Here is a 27200-nt window from a genome sequence, read left to right on the forward strand (position 1 = left end):
GCTGGCTAGGGAGGCCAAGAAAATAAAAAGGCTTGTGAAAAGCACCTTAGCTGCTGAAACGTTGATATTAGTAGAAGCATTAGAAATGGGGGTTTACTTATCCAATATACTGATAGAAATATTATATAAGGGGCATTGTGAGAAAGGTTTGCCCATAGAATGTTATGTGGATAACCGGTCTCTTTGGGACAACGTTCATTCCATGAAAAGAGTCATTGAAAAAAGGCTTAAGAATAGACCGAGCCAACATAAAAGAAATGTTGGAAGGAGAGAGATCTCTAAGATACGATGGATTGACACAAGTCACCAAACTATCTGAAGAAGGGCCATACTGACTCAAAACATTAACTCTGCTTCTCTCTCCACAGATGCTGTTAGACCTGCTGAGTTTTTCCAGCATTTTCTGGTTTTGTTTAAGATTTCCAGCATCCGTAGCATTTTGCTTTTATCACGAACAATCAGACTGTTTTACGAAAAGAAGTGCCTGTTCTAAGAAATTACTAAATGTGTTGGAAGGGTGGGGGGCGCCTAATAGTATAATGATGCAATGAAAAAAATACTTTTTTGTTTTATAGTTACTTACATATATTTGTTAAAGGAAATACGGAAACTATAGATGTTGAAATATGTGACATTATTTCCTTCTGTTTGTTTAAGAAAATACTCTTTAAGTTTTATTTCAAAGTTCTAATTTAAAAAGAAAAGAAGGGAATCTGTCAATGTGGCAAACGCCTTGTTAAAGACAATTACTAGTTAAACAGGTGATGGGCATTGATTATCCCATCTAAACAGAATAAAAAGATATAGCTGGAACACTTTGTGTGGAAGCTACTTGGAAGTCAGTAGCACTGAGGAGCTGTTTTGAAAATAAACCAGCTTGAACCAAAAGACCAGCCTGGATTAATTCTTTCACCACAACCTCTTGTTGTGAGTAACACAGAGCACCTTAAAGGTAACCTGGGCTGTGTGGTATTCCTCTGTCAGCATGAGCGTGGTTGACTGGAGAATGGAATTTAGTGTGAGTTAAAATATGGGCATCAGTGTTTTGGAGGAGTGCAAGGTTACTGAGGGTCTAAGATGGGAGGCCTGCCAAAATAATATTGGAATTGTCAAGTCTAGAGGCAACAATGACACATGGGAACACCACTACCTGAAAGAGCCCCCCCAGCCCCAAGCCCCTCACAATCCTGACTTGGAAATATATCACCGTTCTTTTACTGTCGCTGGGTTAAAATCCTGGAACTCCCTCCCTAACAGCACTGTGGGTGTACCTACACCACATGGACGTCAGTGGTTCAGGAAGGCAGCTCACCACCACCTTCACAAGGGCAATTAGGGATAGCCAGGGGCACTCATGTCCCATGAACGAATAAAAACAAGCAAAGGCATAAATGGGGCAGTAGCAGATTAACTTAGGCAGGGACAGAGATGGGCGGTATTACGGAGGTAAAGGTCTTGGTGATGGTGAGTGCATGTGGTTAGAAACTTAGCTTGGAATCAGATAGGACTCTTGAGGTTGTGAATAGTCTGGTTCAACCTCTGGCAGTGACCAAGAGGGTGATGAAGATGATGGCTAGTTTGCACAGGGGACAAAAGACACAATAGCTTTGAGTTTTCCTATATTTAATTGGAGGTATGGAGTTCTGTCAAACTGCAGTTTCTCCTTACACAATGGTTCTAGGCTTAGGACTTCCACTTTGTCAAATTGCAGTACCTCTATCGTGGTATTACAAAACATAATATGTACCCACCCCAGTTCTGATAAGTCCCAGAACTCTCCTCCTGCTAAAACCTAGTTTTCCCGTTAGTGGATCTATATTCCAGCGCTGCCCCCAGTACTGCAGTATATCAGCTACCCAACTCCCAACTGGTATATCGTGTACTTTGAAATGAAAGGATTAACAAATTAAACAATTAGGGAAATGCATATATAAAAGCTAGGAAAGTAGTTGCTATTCACAAATGTGACCCCTAAAAATCTGACCAATTAAGGGAAAGTCTATCCCCTGGTATATTCTGCTTGAATCCTTCTACCAGAGCTATATACTAGTTATTAGAAGAAGTCAGCATGCAGCCCAACTGTAAATACAGGCTAATGAGGAAGTTTGTTTCCACTTGGAGTTGTGCTGCAGATCTTGAGTTGGGTGATTATGTTCCCAAGGAACGACCTTGGTTGTTCATTCCTAACTGCTACCCAGGCAGTACTATCCTATATAGCATTATATGCAAAAATGAGGAAGTTATGTAGCTAAATACATAGGTATAAAAAAATTTGCGAAGTTCTCTCAATTTTTCCAAGTCTGGAAAATGTGGATTCTTATACTTTGGTCCTTTTCAAGCCGTTTGCTCTTGAATTTTCAACTGAGATATATTAGATCATTGCCTCGAGCATGTCATTCCCAGGAGGGACCCCAGAAGATTCACTGGGGGGCCTCCATCCCTCGGAAATTCCCATGTGAGAATTGCGCCGCAATTGCCCAAGAAATTCAGACTCCAGATGAGTAAATTACCCAGTACTGGGAACCAACCAAAACTCTGATTTAAATCACAGACTCCATCTCTCTTACCAGAATAGTTAGCCAGGAAAAGTTATGGTTGAAACCACTTCTAACTCTGGGATAACTATAGCATTTATCACCTCGCAGGATCCCCCAAATACCGCCCCCCCCCCCACTGCCACCCACCCACCTCACTGACCATCCGACCCCCCCCCCCCCCACACTGATCACCTGAGACCTGAGCCCCTCCCACTGACCACTCCATCTGCTCCTGACCGCCGCCCCCCCTCTCACTTATCCTACCCACTTACTTTACACACTTACTTTCTCTCTGGCTTCTCAAAGTGGCTGGGTCCTTTAAACCAACCTGCTTTGTGGCAGCTAGTGCTGTAAAAAAGGGGGGTATGGCTTCACTTTCCCCAATGCTGCTCTGCCCTCGACTGAGAGGATTCCTGAACAGCTTTATTGCACTTTTCTCACTTTTTTTTTCTTGAACATTGCTGACTAGGCCAGCATTTATTGCCCATCCCTAATTGCCCTTGAGAAGGTGATGGTGAGCTGCCGCCTTGAACCGCTGTAATCCATGCGGTGTAGGTACACCCACAGTGTTGTTAGGGAAGGAGTTCTAGGATTTTGACCCAGCGACAGTGAAGGAACAGCGATCTATTTCCAAGTCAGGATGGTGTGTGGCTTGGAGGGGAACTTCTAGGTGTTGGTGTTCCCATCTATCTGCTGCCCTTGTACTTCTAGATGGTAGTGGTCATGGATTTGGAAGGTGCTGTCTTGGTGAATTCCTGCAGTGCATCTTGTAGATGGTACACACTTCTGCCACTGTCTGTCAGTGATGGAGGGAGTGAATGTTTGTGGATGTGGTGCCAATCAAGTGGACTGCTTTGCCCTGGATGGTGTCAAGCTTCTTGAGTGTTGTTGGAGCTGCACTCATCCAGGCAAATGGGGAGTATTCCATCACACTCCTGACTTGTGCCTTGTAGATGGTAGACAGACTTTGGGGAATTAGAAGGTGAGTTACTCGCTGCAGGATTCCTAGCCTCTGACCTGCTCTTATAGCCCAATATTTATATGGCTAGTCCAGTTCAGTTTCTTGTCAATGGTTACCGCCCCCCCCCCCCACCCCAGGATGTTGATAGTGGGGAATTCAATTATGGTAATGCTATTGAATGTCATGGGGTGATGGTTAGATTCTCTCTTGTTGGCAATGATCTTTGCCTGGCACTTGTGTGGCTCGAATGTTCCTTGCCACTTGTCAGTCCTAGCCTGGATATTGTCCAGATCTTGCTGCATTTGGACATGGACTGCTTAAGTATCTGGCCTGAGTTGGAAAGTTGGGTGCGAAATGTGCTGCTGCATTCTATGTAACTTAAAAGGAGCAGAGTGGCAGTCTGACTCCAATTGCCACTCCTTGGAAGTTTCGATCATTGTCCTTGGTGACTCCTTGTGTTTGTGTCTTTGAAATTGTCTTCAGTACTGAACTTACTGTTTACCATGTGTAAACCAGTGAGTGACATGCTGGGGCAAAAAAAGAGAAATCACTAGTCTGTCGATTACTTTTGAGCTACTAGAACTATTTTCCTGCCTTAGTAAGATTTGTCACAATTTAACAATTGTGAATCTAAATGTATACCTATAAACAACTTTTTGCACATAGCTCCTCTTCTCATCTCCTTAAGAGCTGTGGGAGCTGGTTAAAAGCTAAACTATCTTTCAATGAAGATGTCAGTTTGTTTGATTTCTCTGTATTTCCAGGACGTTTGTCCATTGTGGGATTTCCTTTGCTGCCAAAGTCCAGCTGTCATAAACCTGGACTATTGAAATGTGTTTGTATTTTAAAATTGCAGTTTTTGCCTTGAGTCTTTGGCCAGGCAGACTTAAACAGAAAGCTTCACAAGTTATCTGGTCTTTTGCAGTATTTAGAGTGGACCTCTTATGCACAGGAAAACTTGATTCGGAGGTGACCATGGAAGTGCAGCTTAACCTGACAATTAACTCTTCAAAGAACATCACAGTCCTGAACTTCAAAAGGAGGAAAATCTGCTACAAAAGTAAGGAGTGCCTTAAACAAGTGTTTTGTGTGTCCTTTGTCCCCTATCCCAAACTATTGAAGAAACAAAACACGTTTCACTCTTGGTTTAATTTTAAGATTGAAGTAAGGCAAATCTTATGTTGGTGTCCAGATTTGTAATTGGGTTTCCTCTTATAATTATCCTTGCTGAATTAAAATTCCACAATGCTTGAATGTCTTCTAATTTTGTATCCATATGGTTATCATGTGATGCTTATAGAGTGTGGGGTCTTGGAGAGGGGAGGGGCAGAGCACGACCTTGCTCTTACCTTATTGTCTCAATATGTAAATGCTTTCACTATTGCTTAAAAAAAGACATGTTGTGAAAGGTTTTTGCTTTGCATTCATCTGGACAGCCACAAGAGTAGCTATATCAGGGGAAACAACAACTTTAAACTATATGAGAAGAGAGTCCATTTGCCAACCAATCAGCGCACTCTTATACAGTATTAAGTTTTTGCTTCCCCTGACATTGGTATTTGTGCGACTGTATGTGGTATGCGTGCAAGATGAAAAGCTTCGACAAAATGTCTTTTTTTCAGCAATACTCAAGTTCTGTACTACCAAATGACTATTAAATGCTTTCAGTAAAGTTGTAGGATAATGTGAGGTACCCTGGCTGATTTTCCCTGGCACGTCAAAAAAAACCAAAACAAAATAGAGATACTACTCAGACCCTATAAATGAGACTATCTTCCTTAGAACAGTGAAGTTAATTATAGATTTGACAGGGGTGCTCAGAATCATGAAGGGTTTTGATAGAGTAAATGAGCAAAAACTGTTTCCAATTGCAGAAGGGTCAAAAACCCGTGGATGCAGAATGAAGGTATTTGGCAAAAAAAGCAATGGCAATGTGAGGAAAATACCTATTCTGAAGTAAACTATTATGATGATCTGGAATTCACTGTCTGGTAGAAGAGATTCAGTAGTAAATTTTAAAAGAGAATTGAATTGATACTTAAAAGGGAAAACACTGCAGGGTTGTAGAGACAAAGCAAGGGAGTGGGACCTTTTGGATTGCTCTTTTAAAGAGTCAACATATGCAACACAGCCATGCTTTAAGACTTTTGTAATTAATTTTTCCTTTACCACCAACATTAAGCTGGGTGGGAGTGACTGTGAAATTTAGTCAAATGGTGCAACTTATAATGAGAAAAATTAATGCAATGGAAGAGTGATGTCAGAATGTGCAGAGACCATGCCACATAATTAGTAATTTTTATTCCGAATCTTTGATCACAGCATGAAATTAGATTCCCTTTTTGAATCTCTACATTGTCTTGACAGCAAAACCAACCCTATTAATACATATTTATTCAGCTTCTCTCTGGTACCTTGATGAATCACTGACATGAAATGAACCTTAATACTGTGACCTTTGCCAATTAATCCTTTCCTGACAAAACACTTGGCCTATTTGTGGCCAACTGTTCAAATATGGGAAGGAGTGACAGGGAATGTGGATCCTTCATGTTTTGTTATTCTGTGTGGGCAGATACTTAGCCCTTGCATTGTCCATCCCTGGAATATCATGGTTGAGATGTAGAGCATGTCACATGGGGAATAAAGAGCAGAGGTTTTTATCTTGTGGGGTAGAGTTCCAAGGAACTGCATCATCACTGTAACTCCATTCCTTTTTAGCCAGAAATCCTTTCAATGTGCTTATTAGAGTGAAGAATACAATGGGTCACGTTTCCAATTTGGTTAACTATTATATTAAGTACTGACAGGTCAGGAAGTGTGTAACTAGATGACATCTGCCACTCAGTAGCTATATGGTGACCTAACGACAACCCCAGGAGAGCATCCCTTACTGCACAGTGATATTTTTTGTGTGGCTTGTATCGAGATTGTGTCAATTAGATCCAAACTGCACATAGCTTTGTTCTGTGAGTTAAATCCTATAGATGACCGGATAGAGGCTTCCTAAACTCACCGCAAGATGCTTCACAGCCACATAATGAGATATTAGGACAGGGACCAAAAGTTTGGTCAAAGAGGTAGGTTTTAAGGAGCATCTCAAAGGGGAGAGAGAGGTAGAACAACTTAAAAAGGAAATTCCAGAGCTTAGGACCTAAGCAGCTGAAGGCACGGCCATCAATGGTGGAGTGAATAATATTGGGGGTGTACAAGAGACCAGAATTGGAGGAGTGCAGATATCTCAGAAGTTTGTAGGGCTGGAGGAGGCTACAGAGATAGAGGATGGCAAGAATGGATTTGAAAACTTTTAAAATTGATGTAATGTTGGATTGGGAGCCAGTGTACGTCAGAGACTACGGGTGATGGGTGAACGGGACATGGTGTGAGTTTGGATACACTGGCAAACTGTACTCGAGAACCGAGGTGATCAACTCCGCTGTTGAATTCCAAATTTCACTACTTGTTACGGAGACAGATCTCTCAGTGGCTACCAGCTATGGATCTCAAAACAACTAACTGAATTAATATGTAAAACGACAAGGTTTAAGAATAATCCGATGCCAGGCAATGAACAAGCACTAATGACTGTTAATCTTTGATCCCTGATAATATAAAGACACTAATCTAGTGATCAATATGCTATTCTTTCTATCATTTTTTGTATTTTATATATTACTTGGAATGATTGATTATAAAACTCACCTCAGTATGGCCCTTGGCCGCAGTGCAAGTTGATTTTAAAATAAATGAAACTTTGATGTCCCCAGTACAGGGTCAAGAGGGTGGCAGTAACTGTAGAATAGGAGAGTTCATATGGAGGTAAAGATTAAGGGAGGAAAGGCAGGAAGTGAACTGATCAGAGAAGGAGAGCATGATGATGTTGAAATTGCCACGGATGAGAAATTGCTGAGCGCAGGCCAAGAGAGAAAACAATCGAAGATATCTCGATAAGGCATTTGGTGTAGTACTTGGGTGGATAGTAGAGAATGGGGATTTTAAATGACAGGCAAGAGAGATGGAATAAGTTGAAATGCCCAAAGGAAAAGAAGGTGCCAGAGAAGTAGGGAGACAGACTAAGGTGTAACTTGGTAATGAGGCCACACTACTATTGTGGCATTTGGGTGAGACAAGTGGTGAAAGGTTTACCCAGGCAGCGAGGCTACATTTGCAGGGGAGGTGTCATCACCTCTCAGCTAGGTTTCCTTAAATGCCATGAGGTCGATGCAATCATTCACAGTTAGCTGGTGGATGGCAAGGGCCTTGTTTTCAGGAGCGCAGAGCACTGGAAAGGGGTGAAATGAAAAGAGGCATGTTGGGAGAGAAAGGCCATGTATAGGTGAAGAAAAAAGTGTCACTAGAAGTGATGAGCTCAGTTTCAGGGTGACAGTCAAAACACACCTACAAATGGAAACGCACATTACATAGGCCTTTTATATGTAGCAAGATTATAAATCAGGACAGAGTACCAAAGCAAGGAAGTAAAAATGATTTAAATTAGGCAATCGCTATGCTGCAGTTTCATTACTGTACAGTTTAGGTGCTTCATGATATAAAGGACATTAAAGCCAAAGTACAGAACTGTTATACAGTGTAGATTCACTAGAATGATGCCAGGGATGGAAAACCATACTGTTGAAAAGGTACTTTAGATACTAGCGTATTTTTGTTAGAGCAGAGAAAGCCAAGGGAAGATTTAATAGCTTAAATAATGAAAATTTTGAAAAAGAGAGACTTACATTTATATAGCACTTTGCACAATCCAAGGACATCCCAAAATATTTTACAACCAATTAAGCACTTTTGAAGTGTAAGTGCAGTCGATTTAATGAAGGAAATGCAACAGTTGCACAAAGCAAGCACCCTCAAACAGCAATGTGATCATGATCAGATACTTTCCCTTTAGCGATGTTGGTTGGGGGTTATAGATAGTGTCCAGGATATTGTAAAATCATAAATAAGAGCAGGAGTAGGCTATTTCGCCCTTCAAGCCTGCTGTGCCATTCACTAACAACATAAGTCCACTTTCCTGCTAGTTCCCCATAATCCTTGAAGGGAGAACTCCCCTGCTCCTCTTAAATACTGCCTTGGAGTTTTTCATGTCCACCTGAAGGAGCATGTGGAACTTTGGTTTAACATCTTACCTGAAAGATGGTGCAGTGTAGTACTGAGGAAGTGCTGCACTGTCAGCTTTGATTTTTGTGTTCAAATCTCTGGAGTGAGACTTGAACCCATAATCTTCTGATTTAGAGACGGGAGTGCTACCAACTGAATTCTAATAGTGCCTGTGATTGAGGAGTTTATGTTGGGTCATCCATTTAAAATGACCACTTAAAGAGTAAGGAGAGAGGTTGAGATTCTTTTAATACCAATGATTCTGAAAACATGGAACTCTTTGTCATGGTGTGGTTGAGGCAGTGACTACTGCTCTTATGGGAAAATTGGCTGAATTTTTGAAAGGAAGTAAGATAGAGGGCTATGGAGGAAGAGAGGAGGGCAGTGCGATTAGATTGAAATTATGTTGGTAAAACACCGCAGAAATGATGGGCTAAATAGCTTTAAACTTCTGCAGTTTTAGCTGTCTACTTTACTTAGAAAAAGCATTGTTAGCAAATTGTTTAAAAATGTTTTATTTCCATTTGGCATTTGTTTGGGTGTGGTATTCTAGCACTCTGTACTTCAGTTCTTTAATAGTACATTTCCTTGGAGACTTTCAGATATGCAGGACAACTGCAAATTGCAACAACCAAAATAGTCGCTGTATCCCATTCTGGAGGCGAAATATAGGCAATTTAGCACAAATAACTATTCATTTTTTTTAAATTACATGTTACAACTTTTGTTTAAACCCCTCTAGAACCAGAACAGGAAGAAAAATCTCTGATTTACCCAGGCAAAAATAACAGCAAAGATGGAAGAACTGCATGTAAGTAATGACTTGGGGAAGGTTGGCTGTTGTCACAGAATTGTTACAGTGCAGAAGGAGGCCATTTGGCCCATCATGTCAGCAGTGGCTTTCCAAATGAGCATTTCACTTCATGCCATTCTCCTGCCTTCTCCCCATAACCCTGCACATTGTTCCTCTGCAGATAACCGTCTAATTCCCTGTTGAATTCCTAGATTGAGCCTGCCTCCATCACGCTCTCCAGCAGTGCATTCCAGACCTTTGCCACTAGCTGCGTGAAAATGTTTTTTCTCACTTTTGTTTCAGCTGCAAAGTACTTTAAATCTGTGCCCTCTCATTCTCAATCCTTTCACGAGTTGGAACAGTTTCTCCCTATTTACTCTGTCCAGAATCCTCATGATTTTGAATACCTGTGCCAAATCTCCTCTCAGCCTTCTTTCCTCTAAGGAAAACAGTCCTAACTTCTCCAATCTATTTTCATTACTGAAGTTCCTTATCCCTACAGCCAGTCATGTGAATCTTTTCTGTACTCTCTCCAATGCCTTCCCACCCTTCCTAAAGTGAGGTGCCCAGAACTGGACACAAAACTGCAGCTGAGGCCAAACTAGTGTCTTGAACAAGTTCAAATCACCGCCTTGCTCTTGCACACTCTGCCCTTATTTGTAGAGTAAAGAGTTGATAGTTAATCAGACAATGATGTTAGTGATGATGTAAGCGTGACACCAGAGTCAGATGACCAAGAAAGCAAGATGCATAACTGTCTTTGTCCAGAGAACAGTGAATTTACCATGAGGTCTTTGTAACTAGTTCAAATAAATAATTTTTTAAAAAATTATATACTGACTATCTCCAAGTCACTCAGAGTAAGTGAAACCTCATCAAAACTTGTTGGCAGCGTTCGAAGCTGCAGTTTAACAAACTGAGACCACAGATTGGTAACTCACAGGTGAAGACCTTGGAATAACTCACCTTCACAACGAAGAACAACAAAATTAAAACATACCTTGGTAGGGACAGTAAACCGTTCATGATGTCAACAGCCATTGATCAGCCACTACCCCTTCCACAGCCCTTCCAACATATCGAGGGTCCAGAGCAAAGACAGCGATGTGAGGTCTGGAGGCAACAGTTCGAAAGGTACCGAACAGCTTTGGACTTACAAGAAAAGCCCCAAAGCCACCATGTCAGTACCATTCTACACATAGTTGATGATGTCAGGTGACCTTGTCATTATTTGAGGAGATTATGAGGGCCTTTGATAATTACTTCTGCCCTAAGAAGAATCTGGTCATTGAATGGGCAAGAATTCAACCAAAGGGGTCAAAGGCTGAATGAACCCATTGATTCATTTATTAATGACTTGTATCGACTGGCCAGTAGTTACAGTTACGGAGCTTTAAAGCTAAGTTAACTCACGACTGCCCTGTAGCCGGCTTGCTCGACGACGTGCTGTCAGACCTTTATAACCCAAAGAGGATTTAACATTGGAGAAGGCTGAACAGTTTGCAAGGCAGGCAAAGGTGCAACAGCAAAATTGCGGTGCACTTTGTGGAGATGGTGAGGCTCACGTAGGGTTGATTCAGTGCTAAAATGTTCCGGATGCAGTGCCAAAAAGCAGCATCACCGCAGAGAATGCCCAGCAGGGGGAGCCAAATGCTTTCCCTGTGGCAAGACCGGACATTTTTAAACAACTGCAGATCAAAAGCACAATTTAAGGGAAGAGAGCAGGAACAAGCTTTTAACCATTATAGCATCACAGCAAATTGGAAATATAGACATTCAGGATAAAAGGTTTCCAGGGAGAAATAAAAGATCTCAACAAGCAGCTCTGGCTTATAGATCTGGAAGTCAAAGGATACAGAAAATAATTTACACTAGGACTGGGGTCACAGCCTTACTAGACAAATTGGACTGGCTTAGTGATATTGAGATCCAGCCATCAAAAGTAAAGCCTCAGGGGCCAGGAGGGGCAGATGTCAAAGTGAAGGGTCAGATCACCACAACCCTGAGACATAAAGAAATGAATAAAACTCTTTATATCCTACAGAACCAGCAACTTCCTCGGCTCAGCGGGGCAGTGTTCAGGACTTTGATCTTCTACAAAGGGCCAATGAGGTAACACAGGATGACAGCGCAGCCATATTTAGGAATTAATTTTCTAGGTTGTTCTGCAGACTGGGAAAGCTCAGAAGCGGGTATCACATCACTCTACTCCCAGATGCCAAACCCGCCTGCTTCTTTACCCTTAGGAGGGTACCACACCCGCTGATTGAGAAAGTCAAAGAGCAAACTGACAGGAAGCTGCATCAAGGAGTGATCTCTCCTGTTACAGTGCCTACACAATGGTGCTCAAGGCTAGTGACAGTCCCTAAACCTAATGGCAAAATCAGGCTCTGTGTTGACCTGACACAGATGGGTAAAGCTGTTGAGAGAGACACCCAATTTCTTCTATTATTGACAGTGTGGTGAAGTTGTCCAAAAGTGTTCTTACGACGAATCTGGATGCCAACAGCAATTTTTGGCAGATTCCCCTTGATCAAGAATCAAAGTTGTTGATAACGTTTATGCTTCGGTCACTTTTGTTTCAGTCAGCTTCCATTTGGCGTATCCTCTGCGCCAGAAATCTTTCAATGTACTATATCCAACATTCTTGAAGGCAAAGAAGGAATTATTTGCCACATGGATGATCTACTCATCCATGCTGCTACCAAAGAAGAACACGATCATAGATCCTAGTAAGCCTCATTCCGAATGAAAAGTATGAGTTTGGCAAAACCACCATCCAGTTTTTAGACCATATTATACACTAAAAAGGGATAACGGTAGACCTGCAAAAGACCAAGGCGATTAAAGAATTTCCTAAGCCCCACAGCATTGCTGACATAAAAAGATTTTTAGGCATGGTCAATCAGGTGGTGAAATTGATCCCAAATCTGTCTGCCATCAGCGAACCTTCATAAGACCTGCTAAGAAAAAATCAGCAGTAGTGTTGGGGAGTGGAGCAGAAGAATGCCTTTGACAGGATTAAAGAGCTGCTCATCTCTTCAAATGTGCTTGCACATTATAGAGTCATAGAGGTCGACAGCACAGAAATAGGCCCTTCAGCCCATCGAGTCTGCGCTAGTCAAACAAGTACTTAACTATTCTAATCCCATTTTCCAGCACTAGGCCCATAGCCTTGTATGCCAAGGCATCGCAATTGTACATCCAAATACTTCTTAAATGTTATGAGGATTTCTGCCTCTACCACCCTTTCAGGCAGTGAATTCCAGATTCCCACCACCCTTTGGGTGAAAAAAGTCTTCCTCACATCCCCTCTAAACCTCCTGCCCCTTACCTTAAATCTATGCCTCCTGGCTATCGATCCCTTCACCAAGGGGAAAAGTTCCTTCCTGTCTACCCTATCTATGCCCCTCAGAATTTTATACACCTCAATCATGTCCCTTCCCTCAATCTCCTCTGCTCCAGGGAAAATAACCCCAGCCTATCCAATCTCTCCTCATAACTAAAACTCTCCAGCCCAGGCAACATCTTGGTAAATCTCCTCTGCACTCTCTCTAGTGCAATCGCATCCTTCATATAACGCAGATTCCAGAACTGTACACAATACTCTAGCTGTGGCCTAACCAGCGTTTTATACAGTTCCAGCATAACCACCCTGCTCTTATATTCTGCGCCTTGGCTAATAAAAGCAAGTATCCCATATGCCTTCTTAACCACCTTATCTACCTGCCCCTCTACCTTAAGGGACCGGTGGACATGCACAACCAAAGCCACTCTGATCCTTGGTGCTTCCCAGGGTCCTACCATTCATCGTGTATTCCCGTGCCTTGTTTTTCCTGCCCAAGTGCCTCACCTCATACTTATCCAGATTAAATTCCATTTGCCACTGATCAGCCCATCTGACCAGCCTGTCTGTATCCTCCTATAATCTAAGGCTATCCTCCTCACTATTTACCGCCCCACTAATTTTTGTGTCATCTGCGAACTTACTGATCAACCCTCCTACATTCAAGTCTAAATCGTTTATATATACCACAAACAGCAAGGGACCCAACACCGATCCCTGTGGAACCCCACTGGACACAAGCATCCAGTCACAAAAACACGCCTCGACCATCACCCTCTGCTTCCTGCCACTCAGTCAATTCTAAATCCAAATTGCCTTGGATCCCATGGGTTCTTACCTTCGTTATCAGTCTCTCATGCGGGACCTTATAAAATGCCTTGCTGTAGTCCAAGTAGACGACGTCAACTGCATTTCCCTCATCTACACACCTGGCCACCTCTTCGAAAAATTCAATCAAATTGGTCAGACATGACCTCCCTTGACAAAACCATGCTGACTGTCCTTGATTAATCCCTGCCTCTCCAAGTGTAGATTAATTCTGTCCCTCAGAATTGCTTCTAATAGTTTCCCCACCACATGGGTTAGACTGATTGGCCTGTAGTTCCCTGTTTTATCCCTTCCTTCCTTCTTGAATAACGGTACCACATTGGCTGTCCTCCAGTCCTCTGGCACCTCTCCTATAGCCAGAGAGGTATGGAAAATTATTGCCAGCACCCCTGCTATCTCCACCCTTTCCTCACTCAACAGCCTGGGATAAATTTAATCCGGGCCTGGAGATTTACCTACTTTTAAGCCTGCCAGACCACTTAGAACCTCCTCCCTTTCTATTCTAATTTTTTTAATTATATCACAGTCCTTCTATCTGATTTCCACACCCATGTTGTCCCTCTCACTGTGAACACCGACACAAAGTATTCATTTAGAACCCTACCTACATCTTCTGGCTCCATACACAAATTATCACTATGGTCCTTAATGGGCCCTACTCTTCAAAGAATCACAGTGCAGAAGACGCCCTTCGGCCCATTGAATCTGCACCGACATGTGAGAAACACCTGACCTACCTACCTAATCCCATTTACCAGCACTTGGCCCATACCCTTGAATGTTATGACGTGCCAAGTGCTCATCCAGGTACTTTTTAAAGGGTGTGAGGCAATCCGCCTCCACCACCCTCCCAGGCAGTGCATTCCAGACCGTCATCACAAAAAGTTTTTCCTCACATCCCCCCTAAACGTTCTGCCCCTCACCTTGCACTTATGTCCCCTCGTGATTGACCTTCAACTAAGGGGAACAGCTGCTCCTTATCCACCCTGTCCATGCTCCTCATAATCTTGTACACCTCGATCAGGTGGCCCCTCAGTCTTCTCTGCTCCACCGTAAACAACCCAAGTCTATCCAACCCCTCTTCATAACTTAAATGTTTCATCCCAGGCAACATCCTGGTGAATCTCCTCTGCACCCCCTCCAGTGCAATCACATCCTTCCTATAATGTGGCGACCAGAACTGTACACAGTACTCCAGCTGTGGCCTCACCAAGGGTCTATACAACTCCAACATGACCTCCCTGCTTTTGTAATCTATGCCTTGATTGATAAAGGCAAGTGTCCCATATGCCTTTTTCACCACCCCACTAACTTGCTTTTCTGCCTTCAGAGATCTATGGACACACACGCCAAGGTCCCTTTGTTCCTCAGAACTTCCTAGTGCCATGCCGTTCATTGTATCCTTCCTTGTCAAATTACTCTTTCCAAAGTGTGTCACCTCATACTTTTCAGGGTTAAGTTCCATCTGCCACTTATTTGACCATCCCATCGATATCTTCCTGTAGCCCAAGACACTCAACCTCACTGTTAACCACCTGGTCAATCTTTCCCTAGTTATCCTCTTGCTCTTAATGTACTTGTAAAATAACTTTGGATTTTCCTTTATTTTACCTGGCAATGTTTTTTCATGCTCCCTTTTTGCTCTCCTAATTTCCTTTTTAAGTTCCCCTCTACATATTCTATATTCCCCTTGTTCTTCTGCTGTTTTGAGCGCTCGGTATCTGCCATAAGCCTCCCTTTTTCTCTTTATCCAATCCTGTATATCCCTCGACATCCAGGGTTCCCTGGATTTGTTGGTGTCACCCTTTGTCTTTACTGGAATATGTTGGCCATGTACTCTCCCTATTTCCTTCTTGAATGAGTCCCACTGCTCTGATGCAGATTTGCCTAAAAGTAGCTGTTCCAAGTCCACTCTGGCCAAATCACATTTGATCTTATTAAAATCGGCCTTCCTCAATTTCAAACTCTGATTTCTGGTCCATCCTTGTCCCTTTCCATAACAACCTTGAATCTAATGGAGTCATGATCACTATCTGCAAAACGCTCCCCCTTTGATACCGCTACCACTTGCCCAGCTTCATTCCCTAAAATTAAGTCCAGGGCCAACCCCTCTCTTGTAGGACCTTCTATGTATTGGCTTAAAAAGCTTTCCTGGATGCATTTTAAGAATACTGCTCCCTCTAAACCTATCACACTATGACTAACCCAGTTAATGTTGGGGAGTTGTAATCCCCCACTATTACTACCCTATTATTTTTACACTTCTCTGAGATTTGCCTGCATATCTGCTCTTCTATTTCTCTCTGACTGTTTGGGGGCCTATGCAATCCCAGCAATGTGATTGCTGCTGTTTTGTTTTTCAGTTCTACCCATATGGCTTAATTTGAGGAACCCTCTAAGATGTTGTTTCCTTGATCAATATTGTGATACCTCCCCCCCCCCACCCCCCCACCCCCTTTTACCTCCTCCCCTGTCTCACCTGAAGACCCTATATCCTGGAATTTTGAGCTGCCAATCCTGCCTCCCTCTCAACCATGTCTCTGTGACAGCAATGACGACATACTTCCATGTGTTAATTTGTGCCCTCAGCTCATCTGCTTTAATCATCAGACTCCTTGCATTAAAATAAATACCATCCATCCTTGTCAAACTCCCTTGTGCCTTAACTACCATAATTTCTATGCCTTTCAGACTCACTTGCTCTCTCTTCTAATTTTGGCTGTGCATCTCCCCCTGCTGAAGCCCCTCTCAGTACCCCATCCCCTTGCGAAGTTAGTGTAAACCTTCCCCAACAGCACTAGCAAACGTCCCCACAAGGATATTGGCCACATTTCAGTTCAGGTGCAACCCACCTTGTACAGATCCCACCGCTCCCAGAAATGGTCCCAATGTCCCAGAAATTTAAATCCCTCCCTCCTGCACCATCTCTCCAGTCATGCATTCATCTGGACTAACCTCCTATTTCTATACTCACTAGTACAAAACCCAGAGATTACTACCTTTGAGGCCCTGTTTTTTAATCTGTTTCCCAGATCCCTAAATTCTGCTTGCAGGACCTCATCCCTCTTTGTACCTATGCCATTCGTACCAATATGTACCACTATCTCGGTCTGTTTGCCCTCCCCCTTTGGAATTCCCTGCAACCGTTCAGTGACACTCTTGGCCCTGGCACCAGGGAGGCAACGTATCATCCTGGAGTCACGTCTACAGCCGCAGAAATGCCTGTCTGTTCCCCTTACTATCGAGTCTCCTTCCACTATTGCTCTTCCCCTGTTTTTCCTTCCCCCCCCCCCACCCCTCCCGTGTAGCTGAACCACTGATAGTGCCATTAGTATGGCTGCACTCCCCAGAGGAACCGTCACTCTCACCGTTTTCCAACACAGAAACGGTTCTTGAGCGAGATGCACCCTGGGGATTTCCTGACTACCTGCCTGACATCTTTCTTCTGACTGATGGTCACCCATTCCCCCTCTGTCTTCACTTCTGTAAACTGTGGGGTGACCACATCTAAAAATATGATATCCACGAAACTCTCAGCCTTGTGGATGCACCTCGGTGCCTCCAGCTGCCCCTCAAGCTCCGAAACTCGGAGCTCAAGTAGCTGCAGCTGGTGGCACTTCCTGCACATGTGGTCAGTCAGAGTGCAAGGAGCATCTAGAACTTGCCATATGTTGCAGGTGGTACATAACATGGGACTGAGCTGCCCTGCCATGCCTCTAGTTGAAAAAAAACACCTTATTTTAAGTTAAATACAGTTAAAAAAAAGTTAAATTATTTGTGTACTTTAAATAAAAACTGGAACCTACCTTTCCTTAGCTTAAATTGAATCAGACCATGAAACTATCATCAATTGTAAAGACCCATCAGGTTCAGTCATGTCCTTTAGGGAAGGAAATCAGCTGCCCTTGGTTTTTTCAATTCATTCATGGGCATGTATTTGTTCAGAGGGCATTTAAGAGTCAACCATATTGTTGTTGTGATGAATATGGAGTCACATGTAGGCCAGACCAGGTTTCCTTCCCTAAAGGACATTAGTCAACCAGATGGGTTCCAACAACAATCGACACTGGTTGCGTGACCATCATTAGACTTTTAATTCCAGATTTTTATTGAATTCAAATTTCACCATCTGCCGTGGTGGGATTCGAACCCCAGTGCCCAGAGCATTACCCTGGGTCTGTGGATTACTAGTCCAGCGACAATACTGCTATGCCATTGCCTCCCTTATGACCCCAAACTGCCGATTACAGTGGCAACTGATGTATCAGCGTTAGGGTTTGGAGCTGTTCTTCTACTGATATAAGAGGATGGCAGGAAAAAAGCAGTTCATTATGCTTCTAGTTCATTGACAGAGACTGAAGAACATAGGAGTAGGCCATATGACTCTTTGAGCCTGTTCCACCATTCAATAAGATCATGGCTGAGCTGGTTGTGGTCTCAGCTCCACTTTACTGTCTGGCCCCCATAGCATTTGAGTCCCTTGACTAACAAAAATCTGTCAAACTCTGCTGAATAAATTCAAAGACCCTCTACTGCATACCATTACGCAACAATTGAAAAGGAAGCACCAGCAGCGACATGGGCCTGCAAAACATTTTCAGGTTACTTAATGGGCTTACAATTCAGGATTGAGACGGACCACAAGCCTCTGGTTACACTCCTGAATTTGAAGGAAATTGCTAAGATGTTGCCAAAGATACAGGGTTTCTGGCTAAAACTCATGCGCTATGACTCTATGACAGAGTGCATGCCAAGGAAAAGTCAGACAACTGCTGGCACACTGTCGAGAGCTACAGTTGACAGGATACAGTACATCACTTGAAGCTCATCTCTGAGGTGGAAGCATATTCTTCTTCAATAAAAAGTACCCTACCAGCCTCTGCAAACAAACTCCAGAGGATCAGACGAGCCCAGCTGAAACACACACAATGCAGCCAAGTCAGAACATACTTATAGGGTGGTTGGCCTGAATATGTCCCAAGCAATCAGGTGTTAAGACATTGCAATGAAGAACAAAAACATCTGATGATTGTTGATGACCACCTTGTCTTCAATGACAGGCTAGTAATCCCAAGAGCAATGCAAGGAGACGTTCTCTGAAAACTCTGTGTTGATCATTTAGGCATTACTAAATGTAGACATGGACACAACCATTAGTATGGTGGCTGGGAATTGTGAAAGCCATAAAAGAATTTATTTTGATGCACCATACTTGTGCCATCAACATCCAGGAGCCAACAGAACCATTAATACCATCAACATTTCCATCCAGACGTTGACAAAGACTAGGAATGGACCTGTTTGACTTCAGAGGAAAAATCGACCTATCTATCTCATAATCATTGACTGTTACTGTCGCTGGTTGAAATCAGCAGACTCCATACCACAACTGCAAAAGCTGTGGTAAAAGTTTTGAAACACATTTACTCTCCCATGGTATTCCGAATGAGGTAGGCTCGGACCATGGTCCACAGTTTGAATGAACATTTCCGACAATTCACCATGTGACCGGTTCGCCACACCATGCACAGACTAATGGAGAAGCAGAAAGAGGTATAAAAACCATCAAAATGTTGATGGAAAAGCAAGATGACCTAGAGTTAACCTTACTCAATTAAAGGGCAACTCCATTAATTAATGGCTTTTTGCCAGCAGAACTGCTGATGGGGAGAAGGCTAAAGACCCAACTTCCTTCATTACAAAAAGACCATCACTGAGTAAGATGTCACGAGCAAACACACTATGAGCAACAATCCAGTTGGTATAATCACCAGCATAAAATGGGAACACTACCCATGTTAGAATCTTGGTAAAAGGTGCAGATAGGAGACAGTTGAGCAGAAGGTATATTCATAGAACAAGCTAAGAAGCCGTGATCGTACCTTGTAAAAACACCACTTGGGAGTTCTCTGATAAAAACAGGCTCTGTTACCCTTAGAAGCCGCAAGGAGACAATTGTTCCAGCATTACCATGATGGGACTGATGAGAAGGACTCTACTGCAAACAACCCCAGAAGTGATGAGACCAGGAATTGAGCTTGGACCAGCACCCTCAACCAAGAATACTCAAGACAGGATCAGGCAGAGTCTTGAAAGCACCAGATAGGCTCTACCTATGAGGTTACAACTTTGTGGGGAGATGATGGGAATGTAAATAGTTTAACAAAATAATTTAACAACTTGAGATTATACTTGGGGGGAGATGTTGAGTAAAAGGTTAATGATTATGTTAATCAGACAATGATAATGTAAGCATGTCATCAGGGTCAGATGCCCAGGGGGCTCCAAAAGAGCAAGACACAGAACTGTCTGTGTCCAGAGAATAATGTACTTACCATGAGGTGTTTGTAAATAGTGTAAATAAATAGTTTCAAGAAAAACTATACACTGACCATCTCCAAGTCACTCATAAGAGTAAGTGAAACTTCCTCAAAACACTATTAATGAAACCTGTGATACTGTATGCTTTAGTAACCGCGCTTTCAACCTGTCCTGCCATCTTCAATGATTTATGCACGTATAGATTCAGGTCATTCTGCTCCTGCACCCCATCTAGAATTGCACCTTTTATTTTACATTGTGTCTCCATGTTTTTCCTACCAAAATGAATCACTTTGCATTTCTCTGTATTGAACTACACCTGCCACCTGTCTGCCCATTCCACCAACTTGTCCAAATCCTTTTGAAGTTTGATACTATTCTCCTCACAGTCCACAAAGCTTCCAATTTTGTACATCTGCAAGTTTTGAAATTGTGCCCTGTACACCAAGATCTAGGTCATTAATGTATATCAGGAAAAGCAAGGGTCCCAACAGTGACTCCTGTGGAACTCCACTACAAACCTTCCTCCAGTCCAAAAAACATCACTATCCACTGTTCTGTTTTCTGTCACCCAGCCAATTTTGTATCGATGTTGCTATTGTCCCTTTTATTCCATGAGCTATAACTTTGCTCACAAGTCAGTTGTGTGGCACTATATCAAACGCCTTTTGAAACTCCATGTACACCACATCAACAGCATTGGCTCCATCAACTCTCTCTGTTACCTCTTCACAAAAGCAAGTTAGTTAGTTAAACATGATTTTCACTCAAGAAATCTATGCTGACTTTCCTTAATTAACCTACATTTCTTCATGTGACTTTTAATTTTGTCCGGAATTATTGTTTCTAGATTTCCCACCGCTGAAATTAAACTGCCTTTCCTGTAATTGCTGGGCTTATCTTTATACCCTTTTATATCAACTTTAAGTACAGACAGCCTATCCAATACCACCCTATCAATTGTAAATCGTTCCATTGTCTGAATTATCTCCTCTTTCACCATGGCCTGAATAGCATCTTGTTCCTCGGTAAAGACAGATGCGAAATATTCATTTAATACCTCAGCTATGCCCATGCTTCCATGTCCCTAATCAGCTCTATTCTCTTCTTACCAACCTTGCTGACTGCCAGTCTCTCTTCGTACTCCTCCTTTGCTTCTCTTAATGCTTTTTCACCTCCTCTCTGAACCTTCCATATTCAGCTGTTTCTCAATTATATCTCCTACCTGACATATGTCATAAGCATATTTTCTCTTTCTTTATCTTAATTTCTATCGCTTTTGTTATCCAGGGCATTCTGGATTTGTTTGCCCCACCTTTCTCTTTTGAGAATAGTCAATGACTATGAGAAAGGTATATAATATACATTGATTGTGCCCGATCTATATCTTCTTTGAAGGTAGCCCATTGATCAGCAACCATTTTTCCTGCCAACCTTTGATTCTAGTTTATTCGGTCCAGATCTGTTCTTACTGCATTGAAGTTGGCTTTTCCCCAGTTAATTATTTTTACTCTAGATTATACTTTGTCCTTTTGCATAGTCAGCCTAAACCTTATGATAAAATGACCACTGTCTCCTAAAGGTTTTCTGACTGACACTTAATCTACTTGGCCAAGCACATTCCCCAGAACCAAGTCTAGCAGGTTGTCCATTGTGACGAAAATCCGGATCGCTGTCTTTGCTCCTCAAAGACATCCTCTTTTTCAAAGACTACAATGTCTTCCTTAATCAGCATTGCCACCCTATCCCCCTTTTCTCCTTTCCTATCTTTTCTGAACATTTTCAGTCCGTATTATCAAGCACCCAGTCCTGCCCTTTTTAAAGCTATGCTTCCATTATTTCCACTACATTATATTCCCACGTGGCGATTTGTGCTTGTAGCTCAGCCTCCCCTTATTCACCATGTTTTGTGCATTTACATATATGCATTTTAAGCCTGTGTTTTGTATTCCTTGTGGTCCTCATTGATTTGCTCCTATCTATTATGGCACTATTTGCTTCTCTCCAACATATTCACGTTATTCCTTTTTTCTATTTCTATCTGCTGGTACCCATTCCCCCTGTCAATTTAGTTTAAACCCTCTCCACCATACTAATGTATCTGCCCTCAAGGACCAGTCTTGTTGAGGTGCAACCTGTTCCCTTTCAATAGGTGCCTCATGCCCCACAGCTGGTCCCAATGCCGCAAGATTCTGAAGATGACTTTCCTGCCCCGTGCCTCAAGCCACGCCTCCATGCTCTCTGGGGAAACGATCTTCCCTATATTACTATTCATACTCTCGCTAGCATGTGGCACTGGAATCAATTCAGAGATTACCACCTTTGAGGTTCTAGTTTTTAGCTTCCTCCCTAGCTCCTGAAGTTCTGACCATAGGATCCCAATACTTGCCCTAGCTATGTCATTGGTACTGACGTACCTCAACTTCTGGTTCACTCCCTTCCCCTGCAGGATATTCTGCACCCTTCTTGTCATATCCTTTACCCTGACACCAGGAGGCAACACACCATGTGAGACCCATGATGATGGTTACAGAGCCACTTGTCTGCACCTCTAACTATAGAATCTCCAGTAACAACTTATAGCGATCTTTGACCCAGAAGCTTTATAATTTCTTTAAAATGTCTCTGGAATCTGTAATTGTTTTTTTTAACAATGTATATACTTTTAAGAATTTGCATCAAGAGTAAACAGATCAATTGTAATTTTCTTGGGTAATAAGAAATACTAGTCCATGTGGCCTGGTGACTCTTGACCTGAAAGCAGTGTCACAGGAAGGAAGTTAAGACCAGAAGCCATGTGGCTAGCAGACACAAAGGAGAGCTAAAGGCAGAAGGTGATCAGCACCCAGATGAGGACACAAAATGCTACAGCAGGACACCATTATCAACCTCTTGGTATGCTCAGGAACAAGCTGAGCTCTCTACAAAAAGGTCAGCTTTCTGTGAAAAGAGAAATAGAATTCCAGAAGCTCTTAGGGAAGCAACGTGACACCTAACCAAAAGGGACTTGATCCTAAAAGCGGGATGAATAGCTCAGGCATGTGAAGGAGCTAAGAGTTTGTATCAAGACCAGATTGTGAACTGGAAATTGTTGGTTAGTCAATTGAAAAGGGACTCTGGAAAGCTACACCATGAAGATCGATGTGACCCGAGTGAGAGATGGTTCGTTGATGTGTGCCTAACGGTACCTGGAGACCTTGGATGCAATACAGCTGGCAGTGAACACGACCCAAGAGCTGAATCTTTTGAGTGGGAAAATGAGAGATCCTGCATACCAGAGGCCAAGTTGGAAAGGCATATGCCGATTGTACCTGGTGCCACATTTGTGCAGGAAGTAATGTGAATGCTTGTGGTTGTGTAAGACGTATCTTAGTTGTATCAACTATTTCAAGTGAAATTTATCTTTGTATTTGAAGTACAGTTGCCTGTTAATTCATATGTAATTTGCATTGGTTCTGATTTGTGTTAAAGTAAAAGGCACAAAAAGTGAAATCATGTTGGTAATTTCTTCATTCTGGGGGCTAGTCAATAATTTGGTTATTTTGGTTTATGGTTTCCCCATGGGGATTGCAACAGACTACATTTCTACTCTTTGCCCATTGGTGCCATGGTCTGGGCTGCACTTCTTCAAGTTGTTATCACTCCAAGCAGTCTCCAGAGCTGAGGACTGGTTTCAGATTGGCAAACTCCCCAAAGACTCCTGCACTTCCAGCTCTTCCAAATGGCCATCCATCTACTATCATTTAATCTCGGCCTGTGAGGTGCCCACCTCCTGGAGCATATGATCAGGGAAACTTCCATCATCCCTGATGGTCTGCAGTGGCTCCAGCTGCCCCTTGGGCTCAGGAATCCTGAGTTTAAGCTCGAGATGAAGCACCCAGAGACACTGTTGAAATGCATGCCCCCCACCCCTCCAAGATGCCTGAAGTTCCCACATGGCGCAGGAGTTGCAAGCAACAAGTCTTAGCTGCTCCATCCATGACCTTAAAAAAAAACTCTCTTCCTTTTTTATAATCTAGTTAAGACCTTGTATAAACTATTAATTTTAATTAATGCCTCGACCTCAGCTCTCAGACCTCGCTGTCTGCTCCTCTTTCTTAGACCACATTTGTTTTTGTTTTGTTTTTTAAAAACCAGAGCAGCACCTCTTCCATCAATCGCCAATTTTCCTGAGTTTAGTACTTTGTAGAATCATAAGATTGTAAGAAATTGGAGCAGGAGTAGGCTACTTGGCCCCTCGAGCCTGCTCTGCCATTCAGTAGCATCCTTAACTCCACTTTCCTATCTGCCCCCGCCCCCCCGAAAGCCTTAACTCCCTTGTTGATCAAAAATCTGTCTAACTGTGCCTTGAATAAATTCAGTGACCCAGCAGCCTCCACTGCTCTCTGGGGAAAAGAGTTCCAAAGACTAAAGACCCTCTGAGAGAAATAAAATCTCCTCATCTCGGTCTTAAATAGGAGACCCCTTACTTTTAAACTGTGTCCCCTAGTTTTAGATTCCCCGATGAGGAAAAACATCCTCTCAGCATCTACCCTATCAAATCCTCTCAGAATCTTTTATGTTTCATGAAACATGAGGAGGCAGTGGCCTAGTGGACTGTAATCCAGAGACAAATTACCTGGAAAAACTCAGCAGGTCTGGCAGCATCGGCCGATGCTGCCAGACCTGCTGAGTTTTTCCAGGTAATTCTGTTTTTGTTTTGGATTTCCAGCATCTGCAGTTTTTTGTTTTTATCTCTTTGTAATCCAGAGACCCAGGGTAACGCTCTGGGGACCCCAGTTCGAATCCCACCATGGCAGATGGTGAAATTTGGAAGTAAAAAAAAGTCAAATGATGATCATGAAATCATTGTTATAAAAACCTATCTGGTTCACTAATGTCCTTGTGTGGTCTGGCCTACATGTGACTCCAGACCTACAGCTACATGTGGTTGACTCTTAAATGGCATAGCAAGCCACTCAGTTCTCAAGGGCAATTAGGGCTGGGCAATAACTGCTGGCCAAGTCAGCGAGGTCCCCATCCCATGAACAAATTAAAAAAAAAATCACCTCTCCTTCTTTTAAACTTAAGCAGTACTCCGTGCTACTTCAAAATAAACTAGAGAAACGTGTGTATTTAAGGTTAGGGCAAGGAGGAAGCTTAGAGAAAGTTAAGCCTGGTGGGCTAGAAGAAGGAGGGGAGCTGCAGAGACAACTGATTCAGCTGGACTCGATCTCTGTAACAAAAAATTCCATGAGCTTATTGTTGGAGGTGAGGGTGGAGATGGCGGTGGAGGGTGCATTAAGAAGGTTAATAGCAAATACAAGCCACTATCTACTATGGTTATCTTTGGCTTCTTAGATGATCTTTAAACAACAGGCAGTTTTAGAGAAAGAGAGAGCTTAGCCCAATCATGCTTTGAGTGGTCTAACCAGATCTGGTGATGAATGATTAAAATAAATTTTTTACCAAAGATATTCAAGTCCGTGTCCCTTGGATTTCAGCGAGTGGACATGAAGAAGTATACTGGGGGAGCAATGAGGCAATAGTTCTGGTGGGGCCAATGGGCATTAAAGGTGATGGAGTTGGTGTGAATTAGTGAATCAACAGCTGTTGAGGCATCATGATGGACTCAGGGCCAAAATACATTTAGCTTGCACTGTTTTTACATTGAATTTCATCTGCCCATTTGTCTGCCTATTCCACAAGCCTCTGAACTCTTGAAATCTACTACTTTCTTCCTCATTATTTACCACATTTCCAAGTTTTGTCTCATACGCAGATTTTGAAATTGTATCCTGTGCCTCCAAGTTGAAGTCGTTAATGTACGTTAAGAACAGCAGTAGTCCTAGTAGTGACCCCTGGCGAATTCCACTGTATACCTCCCTCTGGTCCGAAAAAACAACCATTCACTACTACCCTGCTTTCCATTTCTCAGCAAATTTTGTATCCATGCTGCTCTTGCCTCTCTTATCCCATGGACTTCAATTTTGCTAGCAAGCCTGTTCAGTGTATTCTAAGCATAGAAAGATATTATACTTTGTTTTTTTTTCTCTCCTGTTCCATTAAGCCCTGATGTATTCTCTCACTCTGCTCTGAACTTCAGTCTCCTCTCTGCTCCTCCCCTTTGTACATCCCTGCACACTATGCTTTCAACTATCTCAGGTTCACCACAAGCCAGCTTCTTTGGTACCTATTCTTAATTAGTATGTGCTACAGCATCCCACCTTCTTGCTGTTACTCTACGGTTGATGGATTCTGGCCCAAATACTTTATTCTCTGAATCCTGAAATGTTATGAAATATCCTGTAATTTAAATAACAATTAGTTACTTTTCTAATATATTCACTGTTATTGTTATGGTGTAAGTTTATGCTGTCAAAAACTGGTTTAATCAGCCCTGTCTGTTGAAATAAACTGAGTTGGAGTGATTACTAATAAACGATGGTTGGAATGCACTCATAATGGACATTATTTGAAGGTGCATTGGTAATCTTGCCCTTTCGACTGGGAGAGTTATTTCATCTTCCAAATATTCCTCCAAGGTGGTAATTTTGGCAATATTATCTTCACTCAGTTTTCACAAAAAACATAGAAAAAGTGAATGGAAAACCTGTTTAAAACATGTTTTAATGATTTCTTGCTTTTTGACATTTTTTACATAAGAATTTCTCCTATGGTCAATTTAACAACTAAAATTTCATTGTGAAGCCCATTGTCAGCCTAGTCTCTTACAGCCTTTTTCTCAAGAACTAGGCAACATAGGACCAGGAGTAGGTCATTCAGCCCCTTGAGTCTGTTTCATCATTCAGTGAGATCATGGCTGATTTGTATCCTAACTCCATCTACTCATCTTGGCTCCATATCCCTTAATATCCTTAGCTAGCAGAAATCTATCAGATTTTAAAATTGTAACGACTCACTGGAGATAGTGAGCTGCAATATCAAGCCCTGCTACTTTCCAAAGTTTGATCAACCCACCTAATTGTTTAATTGTTTAACCTAGGTTAACAAAATACAAGCACTATGTTTGTAAACTTAATAAATAAATAACCATTTATCAGGGAGAGGGTAGGTCCAATCAGGGACAGAGGTGGGAATCTGTGTGGAGCCAGAAGAAATGGGAGAGATACTAAATGAATACTTCTCATCAGTATTCACCAAACAGAAGGACTTAGCGGTCGATTTGTCTAGGGAAGAGTGTGTAGATGGCCTGGATCATGTTGAGATCAAAAAAGAGGAGGTGTTAGGCATCTTGAAGAATATTAAGGTGGATAAGTCCCCAGGGCTAGATGGGATCTACCCAGAGTACTGAGGGAGGCA

At 42.5% G+C, this 27200-nt stretch overlaps 1 protein-coding gene across 3 annotated transcripts in view; it reads left to right on the forward strand.

The window, feature by feature from the left end:
* Positions 1-27200, forward strand: part of ryk (receptor like tyrosine kinase) — a 376084-nt gene that overhangs the window by 126330 nt on the left and 222554 nt on the right. For all 3 annotated transcript variants that reach the window (XM_041182702.1, XM_041182703.1, XM_041182704.1), the window contains 2 exons: positions 4424-4558; positions 9353-9421. In XM_041182702.1, coding sequence (XP_041038636.1) covers positions 4424-4558; positions 9353-9421 — 204 coding nt within the window. The remainder of the gene's footprint in view (positions 1-4423; positions 4559-9352; positions 9422-27200) is intronic.

Source organism: Carcharodon carcharias, chromosome 2, assembly GCF_017639515.1.
Source record: "Carcharodon carcharias isolate sCarCar2 chromosome 2, sCarCar2.pri, whole genome shotgun sequence".
NCBI lineage: Eukaryota > Metazoa > Chordata > Chondrichthyes > Lamniformes > Lamnidae > Carcharodon > Carcharodon carcharias.